The sequence below is a fragment of the Acipenser ruthenus genome, chromosome 59 (assembly GCF_902713425.1).
Source record: "Acipenser ruthenus chromosome 59, fAciRut3.2 maternal haplotype, whole genome shotgun sequence".
NCBI classification, from domain to species: domain Eukaryota; kingdom Metazoa; phylum Chordata; class Actinopteri; order Acipenseriformes; family Acipenseridae; genus Acipenser; species Acipenser ruthenus.
In genome coordinates, this window is record NC_081247.1 from 2413762 (window position 1) to 2433426 (window position 19665).

A 19665-nucleotide genomic window follows, 5' to 3' on the forward strand; every position below is an offset into this window, starting at 1 on the left:
AGGGAAGCATTGTAAAGCACAGAGGTCTGGTAAAGCAAAGGGAAGCATTGTAAAGCACAGAGGTGTGGTAAAGCATAGGGAAGCATTGTAAAGCACAGAGAGGGATGGTAAAGCATAGGCAAGCATTGTAAACACAGAGAGGTCTGGTAAAGCATAGGGAAGCATTGTAAAGCACAGAGAGGTCTGGTAAAGCATAGGGAAGCATTGCAAAGCACAGAGAGGTCTGGTAAAGCATAGGGAAGCATTGTAAAGCACAGAGTGGTGTGGTAAAGCATAGGGGAGCATTGTAAAGCATAGGAAAGCATTGTAAAGCATAGGGAAGCATTGTAAAGCACAGAGAGCTGTGGTAAAGCATAGGGAAGCATTGTAAAGCACAGAGAGCTGTGGTAAAGCATAGGGAAGCATTGTAAAGCACAGAGAGGTCTGGTAAAGCACAGGGAAGCATTGTAAAGCACAGAGAGGTCTGGTAAAGCATAGGGAAGCATTGTAAAGCACAGATAGGTCTGGTAAAGCACAGGGAAGCATTGTAAAGCACAGAGAGGTGTGGTAAAGCACAGGGAAGCATTGTAAAGCACAGAGAGGTGTGGTAAAGCACAGGGAAGCATTGTAAAGCACAGAGAGGTGTGGTAAAGCATAGGGAAGCATTGTAAAGCACAGAGAGGTCTGGTAAAGCACAGGGAAGCATTGTAAAGCACAGAGAGGTCTGGTAAAGCATAGGGAAGCATTGTAAAGCACAGATAGGTCTGGTAAAGCATAGGGAAGCATTGTAAAGCACAGAGAGGTCTGGTAAAGCATAGGGAAGCATTGCAAAGCACAGAGAGGTCTGGTAAAGCACAGGGAAGCATTGTAAAGCACAGAGAGGTGTGGTAAAGCACAGGGAAGCATTGTAAAGCACAGAGAGGTGTGGTAAAGCATCGGGAAGCATTGTAAAGCACAGAGAGGTCTGGTAAAGCATAGGGAAGCATTGTAAAGCACAAAGAGGTCTGGTAAAACATATAAAAAACAAACCACGATGTGAAGGATATCTACATCACCATATGGAAGGAAGTGCAAATGGATGGAGACACATATGGATCACATTAGTTTACTGTAAAGCTACGTCTTAGTTGGTGCTTATCTTGGCGAGCCGAGTTCAAATCAGCATGAAGTTTTAACATCTACTCTCGAGTAATGGAAATCATAGTATAACCATGGGAAAAGCAGGGTGGGAGACTTTATCGTGCACATTTATTGTAGTTTTATAAGGGAACATACAGCAGGCAGTGATTCAAATAAGATTTAAAGAAATCTGTTTCCATATTTAATATTTTTTTTCGGTTTCATTATGGTACAAAAAACAAGAGAGCGCATGACGGTGTTCGGTAAAATACTGTGATATTTTGTAATGTGATGCTTTCTACTGATATATTTTGTAACAACTGTAAGTCGCCCTGGATAAGGGCGTTTGCTAAGAAATAAATTATATATATATATATATATATATATATATATATATATATATATATATATATATATATATATTAATTAAACCGTCACCACTTCCCTGCTTGTAATTCTGTGTGTGATAGTTTTTGCACTTTGTAGTCTAATTGCAGTTAATAGCGATACACTCGCCGCAAAAAAATAAAAAAATAAAAAAATAAAAACACTCAGTGTTTGAAAGCACAAGCTCAAAAACATTCTGCTAGATATACAGACGGAAAGACAGATTGAGATAAACACTTGTGCTTTTAAAACTAGACATGCCAATTGATAAAAACAAGTATTCTATTTAGATGGACAGACAGCTAGTTAAATAGACTGAATTAGTATTCTTATCTGTTATAACGGTACACACCTTTCACGAACGCTTCTGGTTCGGTTCAGTTTGGCTCGGTGCCGGTTCGGCTGGGTCTGCATCCCCATCCGGATTTTGGACAGGCTTTGTCTGACACAGTCTCCGACATGTTTTGTTAGGACCACCTTAAAGGCGCGGGCATGCGAGGGGTTGGACTTAGTGTCGGCAGACACGTTATTGAATCCGTGTGTGTGCGGCTCACGCTATTATAACGAAATTGCATTCCTTTGGCTAAACGGCGACTATGCTCCGGAGCCAAAATGGAGCCAGTTTCGTATTAAGATACTATTTCATAAATTCCAATTTTGAAATGCTAAATGGTGGTGAAATTCATGTCGTCTAGAATAATAATAGCAATAGGTTCTTCATATCTTTATCTAAATGCTGCTTTTTAAAGTTCATATCAATTCGTGACATACTAAATCAACAAAAGTATAACACTGAGTTTCTGATTGGGTGAAGTTATGGACGATGACAGCATTACAATTTCAAATTGAAGTAGAAAATAGAAACAAAGAAACAACGGATCTGTGAAACACCAGTGATGATTTAAGATGTTTTTTTTAAAGATGGTCAGCACTCCTTTGAAGGGGGCAGTGATCATGTAATAAAGCTAATGAGAGGTAAGAGAGTGGATTTTAAAAATTGGTCAGCGCTCCTTTAAAGAAAGGGACCAGTGATAATGTTAATACAACTATTAAGAGGTTAGGGAATGGATTTAAAAACCTTGGTTAGCAGTGTAGTGTTTAAATGATGGATTTTTTAACACTTTTTAAAATTCATATCTACTCAAGTACAATTGCATCTCAGTTTGTTTTAATGTAGCCATGATTTGTTACAGCATATCATTTTTAAAACATGACAATGGCACCATTTTATTAATTTTCTATATTTGTCCATCTTTAGAGTTTGGTCTCGGCACTCCAGTGAGTCTTTTGTTCTTTTTTTCTTTCATATTTGTATAATAAACAGCCCAGTCACTTCGTTAGGACCTGTCCCTGCTATAGGGTCACTGTTTGATCTCAGCCTTGATGTGACCTCGACTCCACAAGGTGTTGGAAGGTGTCTCTGTGGATCCGCTCCCTCATTAATCCTGAGCGCACAGAGGCAGGCAGGGGGTCGTGATGACGAGTCGTTCAGACGGGTCGAGATCATTGTGGTGGCCGTGGAAGATGCCCAAAGTCTCTCTGTCGCGCTCCTCAAACCGATCACAATCCTGGCACGGCGGACAGGGGCGTTATCATCTTGAAAGTCGGGGTTCAGCAGTGTTGGGGGTCCGCAGCAATGCTTAGTGTTCGTTCAGCCCTCCAGCGTAATAGAGGGACCCATGGTATAGCAAAAGAACATGAACCACACCAGGACAACACCAAACCCGATCAGGCAGGCAGGCAGAGGCCAGGCCAGTGTGTGTTGTTTTAGCAGAACAAACAAAAATATACATGAACAAAATGTTCTTAAAAGTCTTATAAAAGTCAGTCTTCAGTTATACTGCGTTGGGGAGGAAGGAGGGAGGGTAACGACAATACAGTGGAGAGCCAATCATCAGAACGACTCTGTACAATACAGTGGAGAGCCAATTATTGGAACGATTCTGTACAATACTGTGGAGAGCCAATCATCAGAACGACTCTGTACAATACTGTGGAGAGCCAATCATCAGAACGACTCTGTACAATACTGTGGAGAGCCAATCATCAGAACGACTCTGTACAATACTGTGGAGAGCCAATCATCAGAACGACTCTGTACAATACAGTGGAGAGCCAATCATCAGAACGACTCTGTACAATACAGTGGAGAGCCAATCATCAGAACGACTCTGTACAATACAGTGGAGAGCCAATCATCAGAACGACTCTGTACAATACAGTGGAGAGCCAATCATCAGAACGACTCTGTACAATACAGTGGAGAGCCAATCATCAGAACGACTCTGTACAATACTGTGGAGAGCCAATCATCAGAACGACTCTGTACAATACAGTGGAGAGCCAAACATCAGAACGACTCTGTACAATACTGTGGAGAGCCAATCATCCCAGCTGTTCAGTCATCAGAATGCTCATTTGGGTCACTTGTGTTCATTTTGTTCAGTGTTGCTCAGATCTACAGTGCCCATGTGCTCTAAATTAGTACAGCAGTGCATATATTCAGATTGCATGGCACTGTAGAGTAATCCAGGGGGATTTGCTACACATGTGCTGCAAGATTATAAATTGTTTTATTAAATATATGATTTGATTAACCAATCAATGTGAACATCTGAACTGACATCGGTTGCAGTTAGTCTGGATAATTGACGCTCCACTGAACGAAACTGTACTTACAGCTGCAAATGGCCATTTCAATACTTTTTATATCACCCCTGATGATGTATGCAGTCATTCAGAGTGCTTCTTTACACTGCAACCACTCAAACGCTGTGTTTATTTACGTTATTTGTAGTCTGTGCTGCTTTAACTGTGAGTTCAGGAGCTGCTGCCAGGGCCATGCAGCACAGCAGGTAGATCTCTATATAAGAGAGAGCCAGCGCCATCTGGTGGACTGCCCCTCAGGGTGTTCCCTTGCTTTGCTGGCAGTGCTCCGGATCTGCACTCATGTAAAGACACTTTGGCTGATCCAGCCTGTGTTACGCAAATTACACAGCAGGCAACTACATGGTGAGCCCTCCTTTAAAGGGAGGCGCAGTGATAATGCTCATAAAGCTAATAAGCTAGTAAGAGAATGGATTTTGAAACCCTGGGTAGGGCTCTTTTTTAAAGCATGATTTAAGATCGCTGTGATTATCATGATCCTTTTTTTTTTGTGGATAATCAATCACTGGAAACTGTGTGAACTGCCAATCAGGGCTTTTTAAAATCTAAAAATGAAACTTTTATGTCTAAAGAATTCGAGCTGACAACATGCCCCAGTATTGTAGTGTTGGGTGTCTCCTTCTAATCACGTACAGAGTGTGTTTCATTCTCTTGCACGACAGACCCTCCCTCTCCTCTCTCCCTTTACCTCCGTTTTATATCAGCTAATCTGTGGTGTGTCGGGTGTCTCTTATAATATGTTTCTGAGTGTTGAGAGAGTGTTTCATTCTCATGCGCTCTTTGCTGTGTCAGGGAGGGTCTGTCATACAAAGAGTACAAGAGAATGCCACACCCAACTCTTTGAAACATATCAGAAGTGAGGTTTACCTTTTTCAGGGTTATCATTGCTGTGTAATATGTAGTTCCTTGTGAAACTACCCATTTCTGAAAGAACAGTGTAAACAGGCATATGTTTTATCACTTAAAAATAAATACAGCAAACGTTCTCTTTATTAATGCACTGCCTGTTACGCTGCATTTAGGAACCTGGCAAATGACTGAACATGCACTGCATAGAGCTGCACGACTTCTTTAAAATGACTTCAACGAGAAAGACACCAGCTGCACCAAAGATCGGAAATATTTCTGCAAAAGATCGCTCTGTCCGGTGTAAGTGTGGAACAATTCACGTGTCTGTTGTTAGATTTACATTTAATTATGTTTTTATTCACTGATGGTGAACACAGAACGTCTTTAAAAGGTGGACATAAACTAAATATTCTACAATTTAGCATTTACTGTTTTTCAGGTGAGCATTTAAACATTTAGGAACGTCTGTCAAATATTAACTCTAAAGAAAATTATGAATTTTTGAAATGTGACAACGCTATTTTTTAAAACTTGAAATACCTATTTTTAGACATTTTTTACAGTGAAAAAAATACAGCCCTAATTATAAGCCATTAAATCTAAATCCGTTTAAAAAAACTTAATCTGTTTATACGGAACTTGTAGCTTTCAAGTACTATCTCTATGCACTGAATCCTGTTGTGGTTTAAGCGTTTTGAATGCTTGTCATGACATTGTGAGTGTGAGATCTTCACTCTGAGCAAAGTGTACTTGCTGCTAATAGGTTTCAATGGGGAGGTATAATATCTCCTGCTTATTGTCTGCAGCTCTTTCCTGTAGCCTTGCTCTTGAAACTTGGCTACAGGGCAGCCTGGCTTTAACATCTAACACTGGGGTCTATGAGGGGGAAAGTGTAAACTCAATCATCATATTATACTGTCACAGCATCAAGAACTACACCTCCCAGCATCCCTCACTGTTACTGATAGTGCTGGGGCATGCTGGGAGCTGTGGTTTTTATTCTGATTCGGTCTCAAGCAGCATTTCTAGTGTATGTGTACCCATATATCTTTATACTGCAGCTATCTGAACTGCCACAATACAAAGAACTGCAGCTCCCAGCATCCCTAGGGTCAACTGGACATACTAACTGATAGAAGAGACAGTGTCGGCTGTACAAAATAACTTATTACAAATCCATCAACGAAGGGGGCATACTGTCGTCAAATCAACATTTAAAAAATTTTAAAAGCTCCTTGCTCTCTCAAGAGCCCACCTCCCCCTCCTCCTCCCTCTCTTCCTCCCCCAGCCCAGAGCTGGAGTACCAGTCCTTATTGTCCGGGGTCCCTGCCCCCTGCATGTACAATCCCTCGCGGGCGTGCTTGCGCTTCGTGTGCCTGCGCAGTGTGTTGCGCTCTGCGAATCTCATCCTGCAGCCCTCGCACTGGTACGGCTTCTCCCCGGTGTGGACCCGCTGGTGCCGCAGCAGCTCCCCAGCCTCGCGGAACCGCTTCCCGCACACCGCGCAGGCGAAGTTGCGCTGGCCCGTGTGGATGTGCTTGTGCCGCTCCAGGTGGCTCGATCGTTTGAAGCGCTTCCCGCACTGCGTGCAGGCGTGCGGCTTGCTCTCCGAGTGTGTGATGCTGTGCCGCTCCAGATCGGACAGGTAGAAGAAGGCTCGGAAGCAGACCTCACAGTAGAGTATGCGCCTGGGGGGGATCAGAGGCTCCGGGGTCTGTGTCCTGCCCGTCGCTGTCTGAGAGACGGGAGCCGGTTCCTGTTTCACTGGTGGGGTCGAAGGTTCGGTTATCGGGGTCCCGGGGAGTTCGGGGGCTCTGCCGGTCCCGCTGTCCGTTGGGATTTCCAAGCCCTCCCGCTTCGCGGTGGATTTCCCACGGATCAGCGGCGTTCTGGCAGCGCGCTTAGTTAGTTTCACGGAGTTCGAGGTGTGGTCCGGCACTTCAGAATCAGAGACGCGCTCTCCCGCCAGCGTGACTGTGTACGGGATGCCTTTGTCGTCGATCAGCAGCACACCCCCGCCCCCTCCCGGCCCCCTTGTTCCTGATTCGCAGGAAGCGTCTGAGTCGGAGGAGGGGCTCCTCCCAGCCTGCCCCTCTCCTTCTCCCTCCTCCTCCCTCTCTCTCTTAATGCAATCCGCCATGTCACCTTTACCACCCAGAACCTCCGAGATTTCAACCTCCTGGTCTTCAGTTTTGAGCCAGCGTGCGACACACAGACTTTGGTTATCCCTTTCCACTCCCACATCTTTCCTCTCGGCTTTGTACAGTTTCACGATTCTCAAGCCGTTGCTGTTATCTGCGCAGCTGCCAGATGAGTTGTTTAAAATCAATGAGTCGATTTTCTTGCTCCTAGCCTGCAGTACTTCCTCCTGCACAGCAGGAGGTGCCGCGCTGATGCCTTCACGTTTTTCCAGAGTCAGTCTGAGGCACAGGGGACCCCTCGTTGGGGCTGCCTGGGATGCAGAGGGGTGTGCAGCGCTGCCCAGTTTTGGGCTCCTCTTCTTCGTGGAAAGGTCGATGGGCTGACTGTCGGGATCGCTGAACTCGCTGAAGTCTGATTCCGTGGAGGCATTCCGGTCACAGCATTCCGAGAAGTAGAATTCCATGGAGCTCCCAGGAATCTTTTGTTTAGTTCGTGTTCCCAGGTCGCTGTGCGTGTTTTTTGCGCCGGCTGGAAAGGCAGAGCTGTTGATGTCCATTTTGAGAAAGGATCTCTCTCTCTCTATTATTTCCTATCTTTCTTTCTGTCCCACCTCCCAGCTTTCCTCCTCTCCTCTCCCCGGGCACGTAGCGTTGAAGAAACAAACCTGAGAAAAAAAGAAAGGTGATATTAATATTACAATTCAGACCAATCGCAGGGATTAAACAGGGACGGAAATAAAGACACCCATTGCAGAGCAGTTTGATCCATTCCTGGTTTTACTGTGAGATTAATAAAACACAACTGAGCTTGTTACCTAGACGCTCGGGCTAAATAATCTCGTAGTTAAACCTGCAACAGGAGTCTGATTTCCAGCCGTGTTAAAGTCATTGTAGCTAATAATACAGTTCAATTCATTTTTATACATTCATTATGCAGGTTTGAAAGAAACACGCTATAGGGAACATGGATTTTTATTTTAAAACATTATATCTGCTAATACGCTGGGTTAAGGAATCTCTGTTTGCACAAGCCATGCTTCAGATCACGCTGCACTTCCTTGGTCACCTGGACAGTGAAATCGCACCGCTTCAATCTCTCCTGTCACTAACCAACCAGCTGCTGCTTCCACTTCTGACTTAAAAGAACATAAGAAAGTTTACAAACGAGAGGAGGCCATTTGGCCCATCTTGCTCGTTTGGTTGTTAGTAGCTTATTGATCCCAGAATCTCATCAAGCAGCTTCTTGAAGGATCCCAGGGTGTCAGCTTCAACAACATTACTGGGGAGTTGGTTCCAGACCCTCACAATTCTCTGTGTAAAAAAATTGCCTCCTATTTTCTGTTCTGAATGCCCCTTTATCTAATCTCCATTTGTGACCCCTGGTCCTTGTTTCTTTTTTCAGGTTGAAAAGTCCCCTGTGTCGACATTGTCAATACCTTTTAGGATTTTGAATTCTTGAATCAGATGCATTCAGCCAAACCCAGAGAAACTGAAGGCTTCCTTCAACTTACAGTAATACTAGATCACTTCTTTTAAAATGGAAATATGCGTGTGCTATAACTATGTTTCTTTCAAAACTGCACATGCGAGACCTTTGTAACTAATGTAAGCACAGGACAAGTCATTCATCCTTGACCAGACACGCTTGAGTGACTATGACTGAAGCATATGCACTTAATCACCTAATTAATGAGACAGTTGATTGGACTCTGGATATGGAGCGATTTCAGCTGTTGAACTTCAAGCTTGAATAAAAGCAATAAAGAAAATCACAGAAAAAAAATCAATCTGCCACGTCTGACAAGAGAGCAGCGCCTTCGTGAAATCGGCATGTTGGAGGCTGGACGAGGGCAGCGTGCTGTGGCTCGCCGTCTTGGGTGCTCACAGCCAGCAATTTCAAACCTGGCGAGACGGTATAACCAGACACACTCTGTCAATGACAGGCAACAAACTGGGAGACCAAGAGTCACAACACCTGCCCAAGATCGACAGATCATTTTGCAGCATCTTCGTGATGTCAACTGTTAATCAGCACAATAAAAAGTCACTGCACCTGCTCTAAAACAGAGTTTCAATCACATCTAGTGAATTTTATCCAAATATAAGTGATAAGTTTCTTTTGATGCTCAAATATAAGTGATACATTTCTTTTGATGCTCAAATATAAGCGATAAGTTCAACACTATTCTGTACAGGGACTGGCATCAGGGTCAGGGCCAACTCCTGGTTTTCAATTGCAATTCCTTTTTAAAATCAATTCCAATTCCCAGCCCCTTTTAATCAATTCCAACACATCATGAATCCAAACTGCAATTGCAAGGACTAAAATTGAAGTCCATTGAAATTGTCTCCAAATGAAAGCAGCTGAACAATCACAGCAATTATTATGTCTCTAAAATATGAACTCCAATTCCATTTCCTTCGAAGGAATTAGAACTGGAATTGAGAATCGGTTTTAAAAGGGATAGGAAATGGAACTGGAACTGAAAACCTGGAACTGACCCAGAAGACACTGCCGAGGTGACATGGGAAGTGTGCGTGCAAACCAGACCTGGGGTCCGTTACAATGTCCTTGTGTAATGTGTCATTCGAACCGTGGCACACCGGCGTAATTGTATATGTAATTGTAATTACCATATAATTGATTAATTACAGTCCAATTACACACCTCAAACAAGCTTAATCATGCACAGTTGTGTATCACTGAGCGAACATTCATCTATTTTCAACCACTTTTAGTGACTTCTTGGGTCAATTGCAGCATACCAAATTGTGTCTAACTCAGGGCTTCTCAAACTCAGTCCTGGGGACCCGCTGTGGCTGCTGGTTTTCATTCCAACCGAGCTCTCAATTACTTAACTAGACCCTGAATTCAATTAATAATTTGCTTAACTAGACCTTTTTCTTGTTTTCAGCTCATGTTCCTTTGATACCGTTTTCAGGGAGTCAGGGTAGTAAGAGGTAAGAGAATGGATTTTAAAGATGGTTAGCACTCCTTTAAAGACGGCAGTGCTAATGATAATAACATTGTATTGCATATGAATCAAACTGCGTGTCTCGGGAGCAGTAGGAACAGTGAGGGATGATGGGAGCTGTAGCTCTTCATACAGGTGGCTGAATAGATGGGGTGGAGAGGGAGAGAATATCTACAGAATACCAGCAACAGTACATATTAATATCAGAATCAATACGTAGCGCAGAAGGGAGGAAACATTAATCACAAGTATCAGAACAGGGCACTGTGGACTGAATCGCTGCCTGTTCAGAGTGTGGAGACAATCAGACCAGGGCACTGTGGACTGAATCGCTGCCTGTTCAGAGTGTGGAGACAATCAGACCAGGGCACTGTGGACTGAATCGCTGCCTGTTCAGAGTGTGGAGACAATCAGACCAGGGCACTGTGGACTGAATCGCTGCCTGTTCAGAGTGTGGAGACAATCAGACCAGGGCACTGTGGACTGAATCGCTGCCTGTTCAGAGTGTGGAGACAATCAGAACAGGGCACTGTGGACTGAATCGCTGCCTGTTCAGAGTGTGGAGACAATCAGAACAGGGCACTGTGGACTGAATCGCTGCCTGTTCAGAGTGTGGAGACAATCAGAACAGGGCACTGTGGACTGAATCGCTGCCTGTTCAGAGTGTGGAGACAATCAGAACAGGGCACTGTGGACTGAATCACTGCCTGTTCAGAGTGTGGAGACAATCAGAACAGGGCACTGTGGACTGAATCACTGCCTGTTCAGAGTGTGGAGACAATCAGAACAGGGCACTGTGGACTGAATCGCTGCCTGTTCAGAGTGTGGAGACAATCAGAACAGGGCACTGTGGACTGAATCGCTGCCTGTTCAGAGTGTGGAGACAATCAGAATAGGGCACTGTGGACTGAATCACTGCCTGTTCAGAGTGTGGAGACATACAGCTGCTTATATGTAACATGTTTGGAAGAGGAGACATTACAGCTTTTTTTAAATACATTGCCATTGATTAACAGACAGACTAGAACTGTTTGACATATTAAGGAATGAAGGAATTCACAACTTCACTTACTATGGAATATTAACACATAATGTAGCATACAGTGCAATAGGTAGGTTCTGATTGGGACAAAGTAATTCCACCCTAACCCTAACCAGTGGATGAAAGAGCCTGGCTTTATAGCCTTTGAAACTAATCCCAAGAGAAGAGGTGGGGGGAGGTGAAGAGAGAGAGAGAGGTGGGGGTTGTGGGGGGAGAGAGAGAGAGAGGTGGGGGTTGTGGGGGGAGAGAGAGAGAGAGGTGGGGGTTGTGGGGGGAGAGAGAGAGAGAGAGAGAGAGAGAGAGGGAGGTGGGGGTTGTGAGGAGGGGAGAGAGAGAGAGGTGGGGGTTGTGAGGAGGGGAGAGAGAGAGAGGTGGGGGTTGTGAGGAGGGGGAGAGAGAGGTGGGGGTTGTGAGGAGGGGAGAGAGAGAGAGAGGTGGGGGTTGTGGGGAGGGGAGAGAGAGAGAGAGGGGTGGGGGTTGTGAGGAGGGGGAGAGAGAGGTGGGGGTTGTGAGGAGGGGAGAGAGAGAGGTGGGGGTTGTGGGGAGGGGAGAGAGAGAGAGAGGTGGGGGTTGTGAGGAGGGGAGAGAGAGGTGGGGGTTGTGAGGAGGGGAGAGAGAGAGAGGTGGGGGTTGTGAGGAGGGGAGAGAGAGAGAGGTGGGGGTTGTGAGGAGGGGAGAGAGAGAGGTGGGGGTTGTGAGGAGGGGAGAGAGAGGTGGGGGTTGTGAGGAGGGGGAGAGAGAGGGAGCTGGGGGGTGTGGGGAGGGGAGAGAGAGAGAGAAGTGGGGGTTGTGAGGAGGGGAGAGAGAGAGGTGGGGGTTGTGAGGAGGGGAGAGAGAGAAAGGTGGGGGTTGTGAGGAGGGGAGAGAGAGAGAGAGGTGGTGGTTGTGAGGAGGGGAGAGAGAGAGGTGGGGGTTGTGAGGAGGGGAGAGAGAGAGGTGGGGGTTGTGAGGAGGGGAGAGAGAGAGAGGTGGGGGTTGTGAGGAGGGGAGAGAGAGAGGTGGGGGTTGTGAGGAGGGGAAGAGAGAGAGAGGTGGGGGTTGTGAGGAGGGGAGAGAGAGAGGTGGGGGTTGTGAGGAGGGGAGAGAGAGAGAGGTGGGGGTTGTGAGGAGGGGAGAGAGAGAGAGGTGGGGGTTGTGAGGAGGGGAGAGAGAGAGGTGGGGGTTGTGAGGAGGGGAGAGAGAGAGGTGGGGGTTGTGAGGAGAGAGAGAGAGAGAGGTGGGGGTTGTGAGGAGGGGAGAGAGAGAGGTGGGGGTTGTGAGGAGGGGAGAGAGAGAGGTGGGGGTTGTGAGGAGAGAGAGAGAGAGAGAGAAGTGGGGGTTGTGAGGAGGGGAAGAGAGAGAGAGGTGGGGGTTGTGAGGAGGGGAGAGAGAGAGAGGTGGGGGTTGTGAGGAGGGGAGAGAGAGGTGGGGGTTGTGAGGAGGGGAGAGAGGTGGGGGTTGTGAGGAGGGGAGAGAGAGAGAGGTGGGGGTTGTGAGGAGGGGAGAGAGAGAGAGGTGGGGGTTGTGAGGAGGGGAGAGAGAGAGGTGGGGGTTGTGAGGAGGGGAGAGAGGTGGGGGTTGTGAGGAGGGGAGAGAGAGAGGTGGGGGTTGTGAGGAGGGGAGAGAGAGAGAGGTGGGGGTTGTGAGGAGGGGAGAGAGAGAGAGGTGGGGGTTGTGAGGAGGGGAGAGAGAGGTGGGGGTTGTGAGGAGGGGAGAGAGAGGTGGGGGTTGTGAGGAGGGGAGAGAGAGAGGCGGGGGTTGTGAGGAGGGGAGAGAGAGAGAGGCGGGGGTTGTGAGGAGGGGAGAGAGAGAGGCGGGGGTTGTGAGGAGGGGAGAGAGAGGCGGGGGTTGTGAGGAGGGGAGAGAGAGAGGCGGGGGTTGTGAGGAGGGGAGAGAGAGGCGGGGGTTGTGAGGAGGGGAGAGAGAGAGGTGGGGGTTGTGAGGAGGGGAGAGAGAGGTGGGGGTTGTGAGGAGGGGAGAGAGAGGAGGGGGTTGTGAGGAGGGGAGAGAGAGGTGGGGGTTGTGAGGAGGGGAGAGAGAGAGAGGTGGGGGTTGTGAGGAGGGGAAGAGAGAGGTGGGGGTTGTGAGGAGGGGAAGAGAGAGGTGGGGGTTGTGAGGAGGGGAAGAGAGAGGTGGGGGTTGTGAGGAGGGGAAGAGAGAGGTGGGGGTTGTGAGGAGGGGAGAGAGAGAGAGGTGGGGGTTGTGAGGAGGGGAGGAGGGGAAGAGAGAGGTAGGGGTTGTGAGGAGGGGAGAGAGAGAGAGGTGGGGGTTGTGAGGAGGGGAGAGAGAGGTGGGGGTTGTGAGGAGGGTGGGGAAGGAGTGGAGTGAAGCGAGGGGAGAGAGTTTTCTTGCCCATCCTCTTCACAACACTCGTATCAGAAAAATACATTAAAAAAAAAAAAGCCAACCAATAAACCTAATTTTAAAAAAGGAATTATAAATCAAACACATTTAGAAAGTGTTTTTTGTGTGTGTGTGTGTGTTTGTTTTTTAAATGCTCATTCAAAATAGACGATAACTATTTGCATAAAAGGGTTAAAATATAGTTAGTCATCCGTCCGTATAATAGTTACTGCATCATCAATACAAAACAGTACCGGTTAAACAATTCAAAAACACCATATAAAACATGCGAGAAGTGTATTCAATGGAAACTCCATTGAAAATAACAGCACCCCACCAGTATAGATAGCACTGGAATTAATGAAATGCCCAAAGTGTTATCAGAAGAGAAAATATAATTAAGCGTCAACGTTTACAATTACAAAAGGCAAATTAATTAAAAAGAAAACAGTTTAAACCAACACCTACGTAGCAGGCTGCCGGCACACCGATGTAAACAACCAAGCCCCGTTGTTTTAAACACAAAAAAAGTATTTTTAAGCAAAACATTTTAGGAATGAATGAACTTTTAACAATTCGTAGAAGTTTTAAAACCTCGCTAATTCCAATGAAAACGGGCTTTGATATACCTGACAATGCAAACCCGGTTTTAAAACTCGACCGACGCTGTTAATAACACAATGGGGTCGGACCCAAGCCTGTGTAACACTGACAGACATAATGCGACCCGGGTCCGAATAAACAGCGTCTCACAAACACAGGCTCTTCAAATCAGCGCATCTGCAGAGGCGATCAGTTATTGCATTAATGCATCCGAAGCAGCCGCGCCGCTCACATCACGGTTTAAACATTTTACAAATGAAACACATTACTCTGTGTTGTTACCTTATCAAGGGTCTAGCCGACTTCCGGAAGCCACTTTAAAGGAAAAAAAAAAAAAAAAAAACACACAACACAGACACAGGAAAAGGAGGGGTGGGCAGCGGCGTGCTGCGGTATTTGCTGTCCGATTGAGACACGCGTTCTGAATTGTGGTTCTTGTCGCAACATTACGTTTATGTGTGCTTTAAATTATATATATATATATATATATATATATATATATATATATATATATATATATATATATATATATATATATAGTTGTAGTCAAAAATTTACACACCCCAATGGAAATTTAGAATTTCTAGAAATTTCTCGAAAAAAAACAAAGAATTATTGGAAAAATCTTTTGTAGCAAAAGTTTTGCTTTTGTGGATGAGGGAGAAAAAAAAAAGTTACAAGAAATAGATGTCTACAATGTTTATTTCAGCAATTTTTTTTTTGCAAAACTCCAAAAATGCTAATTCAAAAGTATTCATACTCTGACAAGAAAATGAAATGAATAGCTAGTTGAGTCACCTTTAGCAATAATAACCTCTTTTAAATGATTAGGAGATTTGTCAATGAGCTTTTGGCATGATTCTTTAGTGATTTTTGACCATTCTTCAATGAAAAATTGTTCCAGTTCATTCAGATTCCGAGGACTTCTCTTGTGCACAGCCTTCTTCAACTCATACCAAAGATTCTCAATCAGATTTAGATCGGGACTTTGACTCGTCCATTCCAGAACCCTGATTTTATTCTTCTTTAACCATTCTGAAGTAGATTTTGATGTGTGCTTTGGATCGTTGTTGTGTTGGAACGTCCAGTTGGGCTTTAAACCAAGTTTTGTAGTGGAGCGTTTCAGATGATTGGCCAATATCTTTTGGTATGCTATGAAATCCATTTTACCATGCATTGGAACTAAATTTCCTGTGCCATCAGAGGAAAAACAGCCCCATAGAAGGATATTATCATCTCCATGCTTGACAGTAGGTATGGTGTTCTTTTCTATGTAAGCCTCACCAGACTTTCTCCAAATGTAACGACTATCAGCGTGACCAGATAACTCGATTTTTGTGTCATCACTCCACAAAACCTTTGACCAGAACTCATATCCATCATTCAAATGTCATTTTGCAAATTTTAAGCAATTGTCCTTGTGACGTTTTCTTAAGAGTGGCTTTTTCCTTGGCCTGCAACCATTGAGACCTTCACCATGCAATACTCGATCTATGGTTGAAATGGAAACCCCAGTCCAACCTGCAGCCAATTCACTTTGAATATTTGTGGTAGTCAATCTCGGATTGTTATTAACCTTCCTCACAATCCTTCTACTTGTTCTTGGTGAAAGAACCTTCTTTCTTCCAGACCGAGGGTCACTGACAGTACCACGAGTCTTGTACTTCTTTAGAATAGAAACAATATTTGAAATTCAGATACTCAAATGCTTGGAAATCTTGTTTCCTTCTCCAGCTTTATGACAAAAAATAATTTTCTGCCTAAGGTCTTCAGATAGCTCTTTACTTTTTCCCATATTGACTTACTGGTAATGATCCTATGCCTGGCCCTTTTATACTTTCTAAGAATGTTCACCTACAATCCAGCATTTTCTAGACTTTATCAGAATTGGGTTCTGCTATCATATTGAAATTTCTAGAACCTTGTAGACAATACTATCATAGCATCAAAGGGTAATGCTGAAATAAACATTGTAGACATCTATTTCTTGTAAGTTATTTTCCTCATCCACAAAAGATTTTACCTAAAATTCTTTATTTTCGAGAAGTTTCTGGAAATTATAAATTTTCATTGTGGTATGTAACGTTTTGACTACAACTCTCTCTCTCTATATATAGACCACACTTATTTCTGTTTATTTCAGATTGTGCTTCTCTAAAGGAGATTAATAATTCCATTAATAAACCAGATATATTAATACAAATAAGCAAGTCATTTTTGGGCTGTAGAGTATCTTTAATTTGATGAATGGCTTCCCAAGGTAATATGGATACAAACATGACAACTCCATACAGCTTCAATTCAGAGGCTATACAAAGAAGAGATATTAACCAGTAAAATACAAAACCTGTTTAGACTTGATCCATCTTCTTAAACACAGGCTGAACAGAGAAAATATAGAACCTTTGTGAATTATTAAAACTCTCAGTTTTACGGTATAGGCAACAATTCAACATTTAAGTCTGAATTACTTCAAAACCTAACATATTTATATGTTCCTCATTGTCATCTAACAGAATGAAACCTTGAAAATCAAATGCATTTCTCAAGAAAATAAAATACTCAATGCTTGTAAAAACACAAAATCTGATTCATCTTATAGGGAGGCATGGTAAAATACACTTAACTAAAGCCCCATTCATAAACATAATTCATTATTATTATTTTTAGCATAAGAACTATGGACAGTGAGAGGTGAGCTTCATCTTTATGATCCAAGCAGTTACTCTGTGGTTTTCACATGCCTTCACTGTGCTTTACTAGACTGGACCATGAGATAACCATGGTGTACTATAGGAAACGTTTCTTAGAAACAGCTGAGCTCAGTTAAGGTATGCTAAAACAATAAGGAAACCAGGGCAAATATAAAGTAAAAGTGTGAAAATACCATGATCAATTCACCATGGTAAATCTTCATAAGGGTAAATTTATGTTTTTTGTATAATCTCTTGATCCAGATTACGTTTTGAAAAACCAGCCCCTGGCTATTGAAGTCCCTCCTATAACCTTCTAAATCATGTCCTAAGGCTGCAGTGTTGTATGAGACACAAGCCCAATCATAGATACTCATCTAATCTGAGCTAACAACCTGATGAATAATACAACCTGTTTTATGTTTTAAAACAGCTGAAGTTTGCAACATCTTACCTGACAAAACTGAGGCTGAGATCAAGGGTTTCATGCTCCAGAAAGTGTCAATTGCAGCCAAAATCCTCAGCCGCCAGCAGTGTCAACCAAGCCAATATTCTGACAACTAAGGATTAGTTGATATGAGTACATTATTACTATTATTAATTTCTTAGCAGACGCCCTTATCCAGGGCGACTTACAATTGTTACAAGATATCACATTATTTTTTACATACAATGACCCATTTATACAGTTGGGTTTTTACTGGAGCAATCTAGGTAAAGTACCTTGCTCAAGGGTACAGCAGCAGTGTCCCCCACCTGGGATTGAACCCACGACCCTCCGGTCAAGAGTCCAGAGCCCCAACCACTACTCCACACTGCTGCAGTGCATAGTATTTGCTAAATAAAGTTTAAACAGGGATGTTACAATTCCATTTGAGCTGTTTTAAGTTTTAAGTTTAAAAGTAATTTACTATTCTATTTTGTGCTGTTGTTTTTGTTACAGTTACTGTGCATGTGATCACTACAAACAAGGTCACTGAACTTTTGACTTTTGAAAAATGATAACACTATACCCTTCCCCATTGGCATAATGGTATAATGATAATTGTAGATTCAGTATGATAGAATTTATTGTATCAAATATGATAGCATAGAACCATTCAGTTTATCTCTGGACATGCATGCAAATATATTTTGTTACTGCTATAATAATAAGCAGTCCTTGCTCCAGTACTGCATTATAGTACTGCACCACTACTGTAATACAGATTATGCACCATGCAATGATGAGGTACTACAGTAAAAGACTCAACCAGTACAAAAGTAAACTACAAGGCTACACTGTACCATAGCACAAAACAACATCGCTACGATGGTATAATACCACAGTACAAAGATCCATCAGCACCATGGTACAGCACCACAGAACAATACAGCATCAGTACCATGGTACAGCACCACAGTACAAAGATCCACCAGTACCATGGTACAGCACCACAGGACAATACAGCATCAGCACCATGGTACAGCACCACAGTACAAAGATCCACCAGCACCATGGTACAGCACCACAGTACAAAGATCCACCAGTACCATGGTACAGCACCACAGGACAATACAGCATCAGCACCATGGTACAGCACCACAGTACAAAGATCCACCAGCACCATGGTACAGCACCACAGTACAATACAGCATCAGCACCATGGTACAGAACCACAGTACAAAGATCCACCAGCACCATGGTACAGCCCCACAGTACAAAGATCCACCAGCACCATGGTACAGCCCCACAGTACAAAGATCCATCAGCACCATGGTACAGCACCACAGGACAATACAGCACCACAGTACAAAGATCCATTGTCGATGTTGCATCCTCAAAAAAATCAAGCAGGTTAATTAGACACAGTCTCCCTTTCCTAAAACCAAGCTGTCTCCCAGGATACTGTTACCATGTAGGTAATTTTCCATTTTGGATCTTATTATAATTTCCATAAGTTTACATATAATAGAAGTCAGGTTTATTGGTCTGTAGTTACCTGGTTCGGTTTTTTCTCCCTTTTTGTGGATCGGTATTACGTTTGCAATTTTCCAGTCTGACGGTACAACCCGTGTCAAGAGACTGTTGCATGATCTCAGTTAGCGGTTTGTAAATAACCGCTTCTAACCATTTCTTTGAGTACTGTTCAGAGGATTTGTTTATTTTAAGAGCTCCTAGTCCCTTTAACACTTCTGCCTCTGTTATGCTAAAGTTATTTTAAACTGGATAGGAACAGGTCGACATGTGGGGCATGTTGTCGTGTCCTCCTTTGTAAAACCTGTGAAAAGTAATCATTTAATATATTTGCTATTTTTTCTCTTCATCTATGATTTTGCATTTTGTATCTCTTAGACATTTAACCTCCTCTTTGAATGTTCTCTTGCTATTATAATATTGGAAAAACATTTTGGAATTGGTTTTAGCCCCCTTAGCAATATTGATTTCTATCTCTCTCTCTTGGTCTTTCTAACTTCCTTTTTGACTTGTGTTTGCAGTTCCAAGTACTCTTTCTGTGTACTTTGTTTTTGGTCCCTTTTAAACGCTCTGTAAAGTGCCTTTTTTCTCTGAATATTTTTTTAATTGATCTATTAAACCATTTTGTTTTAGATTTAGATTTGTCTACTTTTGGGATGTAATTATTTTGCTCCTCTAGTACTACATTTTTAAAAAACAGCCATCCTTTTTCTGTGGATGTTTTCTCTATATTTTACTCCAATCTACTTCTATTAGTCTCTGTTTCATACCTTCATAGTTTGATGTAAATACAGTAATCCGTTATACACAGCTGTAACAACTGCTATATTCACACAATTATTGTTTTGAGATTCAGCTTTTATTAGGGAGCTCCCCTAAATCCATTGTTTAGAAAGATACAGGGTATTAATGCTTGTGACAGAGTAGCCAT

General features: G+C 43.6%; 1 protein-coding gene across 5 annotated transcripts; it reads right to left on the minus strand.

Annotated features, from left to right (window-relative positions):
* Positions 1–1835: 1835 nt before the first annotated feature.
* LOC117410054 (zinc finger and BTB domain-containing protein 14) lies at positions 1836–14519 on the minus strand. 5 transcript variants are annotated; one of them, XM_059018320.1, is made up of 2 exons: positions 14367–14519; positions 1836–7807 (listed from the first exon to the last, which is right to left on the minus strand). In XM_059018320.1, exon 2 carries the CDS (start codon positions 7697–7699, stop codon positions 6245–6247), a length of 1455 nt encoding a protein of 484 aa, XP_058874303.1. In that variant the 5' UTR covers positions 7700–7807; positions 14367–14519; the 3' UTR covers positions 1836–6244. The 5 variants fall into 5 exon arrangements, with proteins under 5 accessions (XP_058874303.1, XP_058874302.1, XP_058874299.1 ...); XM_059018319.1 differs by lacking the exon at positions 14367–14519 and adding an exon at positions 14125–14359 and having other exon boundaries at positions 2632–7807; XM_059018316.1 differs by lacking the exon at positions 14367–14519 and adding an exon at positions 14111–14359 and having other exon boundaries at positions 2632–7807.
* Positions 14520–19665: the final 5146 nt, after the last annotated feature.